Source organism: Argentina anserina, chromosome 7 (assembly GCF_933775445.1).
Source record: "Argentina anserina chromosome 7, drPotAnse1.1, whole genome shotgun sequence".
Classification (NCBI taxonomy): Eukaryota; Viridiplantae; Streptophyta; class Magnoliopsida; order Rosales; family Rosaceae; genus Argentina; species Argentina anserina.
In genome coordinates, this window is record NC_065878.1 from 11,537,306 (window position 1) to 11,549,826 (window position 12,521).

The window sequence follows — 12,521 nt, forward strand, 5'->3', positions numbered from 1 at the left end:
ATCACAAGGCTGCTAGTAGTTAACCAAACCCGTAACTGCTGGGGTTAACCCTGTAACGGAACCAGTGCTAGGGTCTGTTGGACAGTGTTGCATGAGTATCCAGGTGTCCCCATTGCATAAAACAATCCGTGAACCTGGCCGTTCCCATACCACCAATCCTCAATTAAGAAATTACAAAAACAAAAGAAATATATATATATATATATATATATTATCCACACTCCTCCTCTTTGGACTGTAGCAGTAGCAGCACTAGTAGTGCAGACTGCAGAGCAAGCCTCTCTCTCTCTCTGCACGTTCCACTGCTTCCCTTCCCCACTCAATAAGTCACACTCCTCCCCCTTCCTCTCCCCACTCTCTCTCTCTCTCTCTCTCTCTGAGCTTTGGCTTTCTGAGAATCTGAGACAGAGAGACCTACTTCACTTCGCTCTCCTTATAATTCCTCATCAGAAAAATAAACAATGGAGGACATGTACGGACTCCCCTCCTTCGCCCAACCCCAAGACTACTTCCCCATCGACGACCTCCTCGATTTATCCAACGATGAAATCTTCTCCAACTCCTCCTCCTCTTCCTCCACCGACTCCCACCACCACCACCACCGCTACACCCCTCCTCCTCCTCCTCCCCCAGCTCACCTCTTCACTCCACCCTCCTCCTCCACCGACTTCACCAACGCCCTCTGCCTCCCGGTACGCCCCCACATTCCCTTAAATTTAAATTAAATTTCCGATTTTATCGATGAGAAAAACTAAATTTTAGTTTTGCTGACTTTTTGTTTGTTTGTTTGTTAACAGAGCGAGGATGTGGCGGAGCTGGAGTGGCTGTCGCGCTTCGTGGACGACTCCTTCACAGACTTCCCGCCGCCGGAGCTCTCATCAGGATCCATGCCCCTCCCCCAGAACGACAAGTCATTTACCAACCGACCCCGCGCCAAGCAGGCTCGCCAAGCTGCGGAGGTCCCCGAGCCCATTCGTCGGTGCACGCACTGCGCGTCGGAGAAGACGCCGCAGTGGCGGACGGGCCCATTGGGCCCGAAGACGCTGTGCAATGCCTGCGGGGTTCGCTACAAGTCGGGTCGGCTCGTGCCCGAGTACCGGCCCGCCGCGAGCCCGACGTTCGTGCTGACTCAGCATTCGAACTCGCACCGGAAGGTGATGGAGCTCCGCCGACAGAAGGAGGTGTCGTCGCCGCCGCAGATGCAACCGGAGGAGGAGGAGCAGAGGAGGCGATTCTATCTTCACCCGAATGGGTTCCGAGTGTGCTGACGTGTCGGCATGTGGTGAAATGTGAAATTGGGGGATAGTAATGTTTCTTCGAATACCTTTATGGTTATTTTATCAAAGTGGCTTTAATTTCATTTTCCGCGTTTTATTAAATTTTTGCGTACAGATGGAAAATAATAAATGAATATTAGGATGGGCCGGTGGGGGAATTTAATGAGGGGATTAGATTTTCAACTACCAATGCGCTCCTTTCTATTGAGTTGAAATCCAGAGCGGGCGTGATGGGGGTGGAATGTCACGTGACAAAGCGCCAGATCAGGCTGACACTTTTTCTAAACAATTGTTCCTCACACTGCCTCTTACTTCATGTTACTTGTGCTGATCGGTGATCCCACGTTCAGTAGAGATAGAAGTTATCGTTTTTACTAGAAGAGTTATAATTCTTTATATCGATAACATATCAATATGTTACAACGAGTCTTTCGTGATGGTACTATGAGTGTTAAGTGATGTGTTCTAAACTAGAGTCTAGAGGAAATGTTTGCGTATTATAGATGATATTGTTTTTTTTTGGTAATATAGATGAGATTGCTCATTGATGGATGGGTTTTTAACTGGTTTTGGGTGTTGAACTATTGATCAATGGAGCAAAGATGAGGCAATTGAGGGTTGGTCACAAAATAAGTAAAACCTTGTATGGAATTGGAATGGGATCAGAGAAACGTCACTCTAATGACATGATAGTATAAGCATTGCTTATTCCGGCTTGTTTTTTACTCGAAAGAATTTTCATTTTGGCGTAGTAGAATCGCCAATGTAGTCATGTACTTGTGAAAAGATGAGCACATAATCTCCAATTTTGTATGTCCATGCGCATCGCATGATTCGTTGCTTCATGTTGCCCCAAAATATACATGCTGGAGTGTCAAAGGTAGACAATATCATAAAGAAAGTATCTTTCTGCTGATATACAAGTACATACAGGGGCGGATCCGGCTCATACAGAAATTTGAAGCCAAAAAAAATTAATACATTGATGCTAACCCAAGAAAAAAAAATAGTACATCGATCAGTTTCCACTCCATCTCCAGAAGAAGAAGAGGTGTGCAACATTCGTACTTCGTAGTCTCCACTGCTGCTTCAGGCCTCTAGTCCTCCTACTCCTCCGCCACACAGAAGAAGAACTCAACTCGATTTAAAAGGTAAGCGTATTTCTTTGTCTAAAGTTCTGATTTCGAATTTTCGATATGTATAACTGTATTAAGATTCAGGGGTTTCTGAAAATTAGGTTTAATGTTTATGTTTTTTTTTTCATTTTAGAGATGGAGTTGACTAACTTGACATTGTAAAAAAAAAAATTTGGCCTTTGGTCAAATTTGAAGCCCTCCCTAGATTCCGATCTTAGATCCGCCCTTGAAGTGTATATACAAACTTGTACATCGAACTCTGAATGCTGAGAAGCACATTAGTGACATGATAGTATAAGTTGAAAGAGGGTACGATTAAGTTTCAATTTGGATACATGCGACGCAAAGGAAGGATGAGCATGTTGCCAAAGAGGTTCTTGAACTCTGGCTTCGCGTGCTCTCTGTGTGTTAGAGTTTGAATGCAGTACTGATTTAAAGTAGGGGAACCCAACCTTCTAACACATTATTTCTATCACAAAGGTTTTAGTTAGCTAGAGCCATGAGAGAAGAGAGATCTCTTAAAATTTGTATATGACATTAGATGAATGAAGGTCATCCGGAATATATAGAAAGCCTTGGTATTCATATGCATGAAAAAGGCACCACAGGCCTAACAGTGTTTTGTTACCGAAGCATAGCTTTAGTAAGAGGAGGGTATACTGTATGTTGAAGCACAATAAGGATCTAACGATTGCAAAACTCTTAATTTGGTACAAGGGCATGAACCCTTGTCTCTCGTAATATGCCTATCGCTCTCGGCGATTTTGAATTTATTTCATGAAAATCTTTATTCATACTTGTCAAATTCTAGTGCCGAGAATGACATTGTATATAGGGAGAAGAGATAGGGAGTTTCTACCAGAATTTATTCTCTTCCTATGGCTATGAGGGACAATGTACCAGTCACTTGTTAGACTTGTTTCTTCTGGTGTCACTTTTAATGCAAGCAAGTAAGCAAACCAATAGAAACTGCATATCATCAACTACTTAAACTTCATCAAGGACCTTAATCCCAAACTTAGGCTTTACACCCTTCTCTTTTCCGACGTTAAGGATGATATGGTAATGTTTTCGGTACTATATATTTGGGTCTTTGGAAGAGAAAATGGCAGAAATAAGTTGAAACTTCTTTAGCTTAGCCACATATCCCTAAACCTAATACAAGTAATATGAACTCTATTCTACTCTATAAATATGTCGCTTTTATTTCCCTTCCTCAAGACAAGCAACGTTGTGGCATGTCGCACCTCTTTCTTTGCTCACAAACACATAACACACTTAGAGAGAGCATCCATGGCTGGTGTCGCAAACAGTGCGTACACAAGTCGTAAAGAAGAAAGGTCCATGAACGCTTGACAAAGAGACCCCGCATACTCATACATTACATTGCCAACCAGTGGCGGAACTAGAACCTAATATAAGTGGGGGCAAAAAATTACACTTATTTTACTATATTATCCTTAAATTAGATATGTCGATATTTGTCATCTAAATGAAACTCTTTTAAATTAATCTCTTACGATTCTATTTTGATCTTGTTCCGGGAGAATTACTATTATATCCTTGTGTGTGTCTTAGCCTAAAAGGTTTCATGTTAGGAGATAGATTAGCATCTCCATAGTAGATTATGATTTTGAATCCTACGGGATTGTGGTTTTGTAATGCTTATATATATAGGCCCCCATATCATTCAATAATACACAATTTTCATCATGCATCACGTTATCACGCACTTTGCCTTAAAAACCCTGAACTTTTAGAGCCCCAGATTTTTTTTTCTCTCCACCGCCGGCCGCCTTAGCCTTCGGCATCCGGCATCTCTCCGTCGGCGCAGCCCCTGCCCACCGCTCCTGCTCGCTGCCGCCCTCGCAACCTCCTGCCCGCAGCCCCTGCAGCCCCCTTGCACGCAGCCCCTGCAGCCCCCGTTTATTCCTTCGCACATGAGATCATATCTGAAGACTAATAAGTTCACTGCGAAAGATATGTCCGGTCTAGTGCATTGAGCAAGATACAAAAGTGCCCTAATCGCATTAAGCTATGGAACTTCAAGACCAAAAACTTCTTCATCATCCTCTTTATGACAGAATGGATCCTTCTTGATATCTAGACTTCGGACGACCATGGTAGTAGATAATGGACTGCATAGATCCATATTGAAACGTCGAAGCATCTTATGCGTGTAATTCGACTGATGGACTAAGATGCCGTCGGCCCTATGCACAAGCTCAAGGCCGAGACAGAATTTCGTCATCCCTAGGTCTTTCATCTCAATTTCTGACTTCAAATAAGACACGGTCTCTTCAATCTCATCAAGAGTACCAATTATATTCATGTCATCAACGTAGACCGTAACGATGACGAATCTGGAATTTGTCTTTCGTATGAACACGCATGGGCATAGTTCATCATTCTTATAACCCCTTCTCACCAAGTGTCGATGCAACCGATTGTACCACATTCTTTCGGATTGCTTCAACCCGTAAAACGAACGACGTAATCTGACTGCATGAGCACTCCGTGGTCTGGAGGCACTTGATGGAGGTAAAGGTAGTCCCTCTTGAGCTTTCATGTATATCTCTGCGTCAAGATCCCCATAGATATAAGCTGTGACCACATCCATAAGCTGCCTTTTTAGTCGTTCGGACACTACTAGACTAATAAGGTAGCGGAAGGTAATGATGTCCATAACAGGAGAATAAGTCTCTTCATAGTCAATACCAGGTCATTGTGAGAATCCTTGCGCCACGAGTCTTGCCTTATAATGATGCCCAACTGGTTTGACATCTCTTGGAGTCAATTCAACCTTTCCGAAGACTTCTCTCTTCGCTAATGAGTCAAGTTCTGCCTGGATTGCATCCTTTCACTTCGGCCAATATGCTATGCGTTCGCATTCAGCTACAGAGTGAGGTTCAACGATTTAGCTCCGCGCCTACGCTACGTCATTGGAATGAAATCAAACATTTGTTTCGGTACTTGAAAGGTTCCCTTGACACGGGATTGTTCTACTCCTATTGCAGAGAGAACACCGCCACGGTATCTCCCCACACCACCTCCGTTGCCGACCCCGGTATTGCCGTCGTACGCCGCAGCAACGCCGTCGGCCGCCATGGCGTGGAGACCGTGCACCGTGCCGAGAGAAGAAACGGTCCCGTGCAGCTCCTTCCCTTGATGCAAAGACTCCAAACAACTTGTTAGTTGGTTATGCCGACGCAGGGTACCTCTCTGACCCTCATAAGGCTCGTTCTTAAACCGGTTATGTGTTTACCATTGGGAATACGGCTATATCTTAGAGATTCACGAAGCAAACTCTTGTTGCTACTTCTTCGAATCATGCGGAGATCATCGCTCTCCATGAAGCAGTTAAAGAATGTGTTTGGCTACGATCACTCGTTCGTTATATTTGTGATTCTTGTGGATTAGTCTTTACAACTGATCAACCTACGTGCATTTATGAAGATAATGCTGCTTGCATAGAGCAGACAAAGTTAGGTTTCATCAAGGGAGATAACACTAAGCATATTTCGCCCAAGTTCTTCTATAACGTTCAACAAAAGAAGTTCTTGAATGTTCAGATCAATCAAGTGAGTTCAGAATCCAATGTTGCGGATTTGTTCACCAAGTCTTTGCCTAAATCTACTTTTGTGAAACATGTGAAGAGCATTGGCATGCGTCGTTTATCGGAACTTAAGAGTTTGGTAGACTTCAGAGGGAGTCTACATCACATGTTAAGATTTTTAAGTAGTTGGTGTGTTGTGCTCTTTTTTCCTTCGATTAAGCTTTTGTTTTACCTAAGAGGTTTTTGTTTTGCTTTCAAGGTTTTTACCGAGGTAACGTTGTGTGCCATGCAACCTAGGCATGCGACACAAGGGAGAGTGTTCCGAGAGAATTATTATTCTACCCTTGTGTGTGTCTTAGCCTAATAGGTTTCCTGTTAGGAGATAGATTAACATCTCCGTAGTAGATTATGACTCCGAATCCTACGGGATTGTGATTTTGTAATGAATATATATATAGGCCCCCATATCATTCAATAATACACAATTTTCATCCTGTATCAGATCTTTCATTTTGTATAAGTGGAGATAATATGTCTCGCCTAATGTTTATTTATAAAATCTCTCCATCTATTTATCTTACAATTGCAAATTTAAAGAAAAAAAACAAATTTATCTAATAAACAAATCATGAATCTAAAAACTAAACTAGTAAACACTATAACATAGGAGTCCATCATAAAAAAATGAAGAGTATAAGATTTTGAACTTTTTTTCTGTGATCAACTGTCAACTCTAATAACATGGAAAATTTATCTTATAAAATAAATGGGAGAGTTGGACAATAGTTGGATTTTTGAATTATAAGAAAAAAAACTTAAAAACTGAGTGGCCCCGCCTACGCCCGCTGGTTCTGCCTTTTCTGCCAACCACGGTGAAGGTCATTGGAATGCCTCAGCGAGCAAAATGTGCTGGTAACAAGAAAAGTTTTGAGTCTTCATGACATGCACAACATAATTATCAATGAAATCATCTCTCGAATTCTTGTCCAACTTGGTTAGGATTGAAAAAAGCTGCAGACTGAGATGGCTGAAACTATTTGAAACCTGATATGAAGTGTGGCAATTTTACCTTAAGAACAAACAACTCATCATCGATCCTTGAACTCCATTTAGAGTAAAATTAATAAATTCAGTCAGAGTTACAACATACATTGTTTTGTTTTTTGTTTTTAATTGTACTCACTCTGGCAATATTTGGTGGCCAAAAATAACGCCACATTTTCCAGGACTACGAAGCACTGGAAAACAAGGGTACAAAATAAAGTGTGCATACCGAATCTATAGGCAGAGGTTTTTGGTGCAGTCCGATATTTATGGATTACGACTTAGCCTTACAAGATGGAGCAAACTTCTTCACTAGTTTAGACTTATAGACCCTTCATCTTCTATTTCTGATTGCCTTAAAGTCTCAGATCTCTGCAGCTCCTCCTCAAAGTTCCTCAAAGTTGTCTCAGACGTATCTGGTTATTCCCCACATGGAAATCGAAGCGCAAGTTTCCTCGAATTCCCTTATTTCACAGCTACCTCAACTTCCAGAGCAGCCAGCAAGTTCATCATGTGCTTTTGAAGCTCTAAATGACAATTATTTATGAGGACTCATTTGGAACAAAACGAATGTGACAATACAGGTACAAAAAACAAGATTAGATGGGGCACATCAAGGATTATAATTCATAGGAGTCCAAGGGTGTGTATTGTAATATAAGTGACGATTTTCATCGACATCTAGTAACCAAAGGGTTCTAGTGGATGATGTTCATTTGAAAACGATGAATATGTGCAAACCAACAACCCGAGCCATATTTTCATCTCCCAAATATAAATGAGAATAACGTGCAAGGCAGAGAATTCTTCACAGAACTGAATTTACTGTAAGGCCTATCACCTGCCAAGAGCAAAGAATCAGACCGAGAACTCTGTTCGTAAGTGATACTGCCTTCTACAAAACTTATGAACAAAATTTTCCATGGACTGGATTCGGTTCAATTATTGATACTTGGATCAGGGTTTTTCTTCCTCTTCCAAATGAGGGATGTCAGTGAAAGACATCTCAGACTGAGATCCCATAATTGCTAATCTTTGTGATCTCCTTTGACAAGGCCTTCCTTTCTTGCTTTGCCTCATCAGCCAATTTTGTAACCTGCAAGCCAGAAGCAAAAGTGTGCATCAGAAGACAACCAGGATACTATTTTTTTGAATTTTTCTTGTTTGCTGCCTCTATTGCTAGAGTTGAATAAGGTCATTTTTATTAGTGTACGAGTCTTTGTAGTTTTGACTAATAGGGAAGAAAAGACTTACTCGGTCCCGGAGCACAGATGCTTCCCTTCTAGGAAGTTCTCCTATAAAATCTTTTAAACCTGATATAATTAAGAGCAACGGATAAGCAACTCCACTCTTAATTGGTTAATGTCAACAAAAAGTTCATGCATTTGCATACCCCTCGCTTGTTTTTCAATCTTATATCCTGTTCCAATCGCACTTTGAATTTGCTTCCCAGCTAGTCTGCCATTTTGAACAAAAAGAAGTAAGCGCACCAGAGAGTAGAGCGAACTATAAGCTGCCATTCTTTTATAAGAACACACCTGAGTTTATTCCTTCCCTTTAGCAGTTCTTCTTCTGCATGTGCTGCTCTTTTCTGGAAATTGTAACTATACCATTAGTTGGATCTTAGGAGTGCTTCTTCATTTTTTAAACATGATCAATCAATCATGCTTTATAACATCATCAGAGTTATAGTAGGCAATTCTGCACAGTACCCCCTACCCCCCGGTTTGATTGATGGCAAGAGAGCACCAACAGAAGTAAACTCTAAAATAATGAAGTGATGAACTGTACACAAAATTTGGGCCCCTCTCAAGTTGTATTTGATGCCCCATTCAGCCACTGAAGATTACGTTTCCATAGTTCCATATTGAAGATTGGCGACACATCCTTTCTATTTTGGAAACAAAAATGTTTTTCTTGATTCTATGTTGTATTCATGTCTGACAAACTGGTGAGGCTGTCTAGGGTACAGGGAATATTGTAAACTTTTTTCTAGATACCCACAAATAAGCGGGAATTTTAATAAGCATCTTTACAATAAAAAACAGTGTATTGGGGCATCCAAGGTTAGAACTAGGACGCCTCGAAATCTAACTGAACAGAAGAGAGACCAACCCACTAAAACAGAAGCCATAGGGAAGACCAGTAAATAAACTCATTCAACATTTTTTCACCATCCATGCCTCTGTACTTCAAGACCAACAAAGGTTTGAATATGTGAGTTGCTATTTATTCAAGACGATCCTTGTTATATTCAATCTCGACATCATCCTCCATCTCCTTTTCTCCCCTGACTCTCTATTTATCTAGGTTCGCTGAAGTATACAGAAAAAACTGAGGCTTCTTTAAGTTCTAAAAATATCCTGACATATACTAGTCAAAATTCCTATTACTTTATATCCCAAAAAAAAAAACCCCCTATTATTTTGAGCCCACCATAAGCCTAAACCCCATATAAAAATGATATGGGATTTGTCTGTCAATGTACAAGTTGCTTTTCCACTCAACTGTTTTGTTTTGTTTTTTTTTTCTGTAAAGATACTGCCTCCATGAATAAAATAGAATCAACAGACTAAAGCTAAAAGTAACACACTAATCAACATATTTGGTCATTATCATCAATCAAAATTGTGTGTGAGAGAGAGAGAACCTCCAATTGTTGACTTTCAGCCTTTAGAACGTCAATTGAATGACGCAAATCCTTCACTTTGGTATCAGCTCTAGTAAGCAAGGACTGCACTCAGAAACAAATGACCAGTAAAATATCCACAAATGACACAATGACTGCATGATCTGCTAGGTACAAGATGCATGAACAAAAAATACATACACAACGAAGTAGATAAGATAAAGTTCTATAACATCACAATTGCTGAGACAACAACATCCAAAGAATGAATACACACAAATCATCACTAAATTTGGTATATGTTGCACAAGCATTCGCTTTTAACTTTAGAAAGGATCATGGCACAAAAGTTCAAGTAATTTTTGAAACTGTAACTACAAAGTTTAAACACTTTAGATGACAAATGGTCCACTTCAGATAGTTCAGAATCTACCCATTTTCCATGTTTTTAAATCAAACCACCCTTAGGGAAGAAAATCCAACTTTAAAGTTGACGATAAAGAATATGAAAACATCATTTTTTTTCAAAGTTGTTTAATTTTTATAGCTTTGCTTAAATGTGCAATAAAATAGACTTTCAGTTCTTTCGGAAACAGCATTGCTAATTGGCAGTCTGACACTATAGCATTAAGTTGGGGAATTTTTTTCTGAGAGTAAATGGGGTTGACAAGCTTGTCGTATTATACTTTCTGAGAGTTTTCAACGGAGAGAGAGAGAGAGAGAGAGAGAGTCAGGTTATCCCGATTACGACAATAACTTATTAAGTTACGATGAGCTGTCTAGTTTAGAGTTTGACATCAGTTTGACACATCCAAGTAATGTTAGGAAACACTTCATCATATTCATACTCCTAACCATTTTATTGATTCACATCTAGCTTTGATTTAAAAAGTAACAGCTTCAATTGATAAGGTAGGAACCATGATACAACAAAGAGTTGAAGAATATAACTACAAAAATGCAGAGTGACAATAGCATACACAAAAACCTCAACTGCCACCAAACCGGCTTTATCAATTCAGAAACTATAGAATGCAGAGATAGGAACCACAAAACATTAACTGCCAAAACCAGCCTAATCAATTGATAACCCCTAAATGACAACTTTTTCCAATCTTGACAACAGAAGACAAGAGTGATGATGAGTAATCGTAATTTAGTCCATAGAAACTAGTCATCAAAGAAATCCCTGTTGTTCAGTGCATCTAAATGCAGCTGATATCATCAACCTGAATAGCTGCTGGGCTTTTGGATATTTGAAATTAATGGAAGAATCATTCAGATTCCATTATACAGTACACCCATTTTTTTGTCATTGTTACCAGCTAGACGATGCAGTAAATATAAACATCCAATGTATATATGAAAACAGATTCTGCTTCAATGCAAAAGGGCTGAATGTAAATTTTATTGATAAACCCACTTCAGTTGTAGCCATTAGGAATAACTCCAACAAGTTCAGGAGTAAAAGAGACATTCCTCAACCCATTAAGAGTGCTTTTGTGAATATATGTAGGACAGATATTTAAAAATATGAAACTTTAATAGCATCCGTGCATACCTCCTCGCTCGTGAATAGGCGTAAACTTTTGTAGTACAAGAAGCGTCGTGGTCCTGCATATATTACGATAATTAGGTGTAATGATCATGCGGTTTAGGATTTTCCAAGATCTACAGTGCAGTTCACATATTAATTAAGAGTAGAAGATGGAACCCTGAAACTATATTTTCAAACATGAGCAGGTTCTGCAGTTCATCTATAATCGGTGCCATCAACAGGAAAGTAGGGAGATATAAAAAATATTAGAAATGCACGCAGCCAACTGATGATCCTGTTAAAAATCTGCTACTGGACTTGAATTATACCTCTTAGAACCACAAACCCCAAAGCAGCAGCGACTCCACCAGTAATAAATGGATGTGAAGCCGCCACAGAAGCACCCTCTGCACCAAAGCGTAAATATAACTCTTTTAATATCAAACACCTAAACCAAATAAAAACCAGCAAGTCAAATTTTTAAAGACAACACAATAGATTGGGACTAACCTTTAACCTTAGCAAGCATAACATCCTCATAATCAGCATAGTTAGACTTGACATCTTCCAACGAGTCCTGCATTCCGACATTCACATCAAATAATTTAATCTCTTTGTGAATAGTAAAAAGGGAGAGATTAATTTTCTCACTTAGCTACTACAGCAATTATGTTTATAGTTTAAGCCTATATCGAAAGTGAACAAATGCTTATAAATCTAGATTCCTCATTAATTCATCTCAATTTTTCAGCAAACTTGTAGAACCAACATTGATTAACTGAACTTGCGAGCTTCAAGAACCCTAATTTTCCTTACATTTTCTACCTGAACCAAAACAAGTGTAAAATTAATAATGAGAATTGAGGGAATTTGAGCTCTTACAATGGTCTGGCTCCAATGAGCCGAGCCGGTGTCGCGAATCTCCGAGAGGCGTGATCGAGAAGCTTCGAACGCCGAGCTTAGTGTCTCTCCGATGTTCTTCTGGTAAATCCCAGCCTGCTCAATCGCGTAGTCAATCCACGGCGTCGGAGGTTGGTCTAGGCTTTCGGGATTACTCTGGCTGAAGGAGGAGGTTTCCGTCGGCGAGAAGATCCGCTTTTCCGGTGAGGAGGTTTCTGGTTCCGTCGACATTGCAGACGCAAAGCAAGTGCTCTCTCTCTCTCTATTTTCTTTTTTTCGTCTTCTTATGGTCTCTGAATCGGGTCGGGTCGGGTCTTAATATTGGGAGTCGGGTTGAGCAGTATTGGATCCTTCCTCCTCCTCCCTCGTGTGGGCCCCACGCTCCTCACCACTATATTATGCACACTGCAATTTCAGATCAGACCCCTCTCTCATCCATCAA

At 40.3% G+C, this 12,521-nt stretch overlaps 2 protein-coding genes across 2 annotated transcripts; one reads left to right on the forward strand and one right to left on the reverse strand.

Moving 5' to 3' along the window:
- Nucleotides 1-411: 411 nt before the first annotated feature.
- On the forward strand, nt 412-1,432 carry LOC126802868 (GATA transcription factor 4-like). Its single transcript, XM_050530575.1, has 2 exons — nt 412-692; nt 798-1,432. The coding sequence occupies exons 1-2, from the start codon at nt 462-464 to the stop codon at nt 1,266-1,268; spliced, it is 702 nt and encodes a 233-aa protein (XP_050386532.1). The 5' UTR covers nt 412-461; the 3' UTR covers nt 1,269-1,432.
- A 6,315-nt stretch (nt 1,433-7,747) lies between these two features.
- LOC126802020 (RGS1-HXK1-interacting protein 1) lies at nt 7,748-12,322 on the reverse strand. Its single transcript, XM_050529539.1, has 9 exons — nt 12,062-12,322; nt 11,690-11,756; nt 11,509-11,586; nt 11,204-11,256; nt 9,664-9,747; nt 8,552-8,604; nt 8,407-8,471; nt 8,268-8,326; nt 7,748-8,109 (listed from the first exon to the last, which is right to left on the reverse strand). Exons 1-9 carry the CDS (start codon nt 12,308-12,310, stop codon nt 8,020-8,022), a joined length of 798 nt encoding a protein of 265 aa, XP_050385496.1. The 5' UTR covers nt 12,311-12,322; the 3' UTR covers nt 7,748-8,019.
- Between the last annotated feature and the right edge of the window lie 199 nt (nt 12,323-12,521).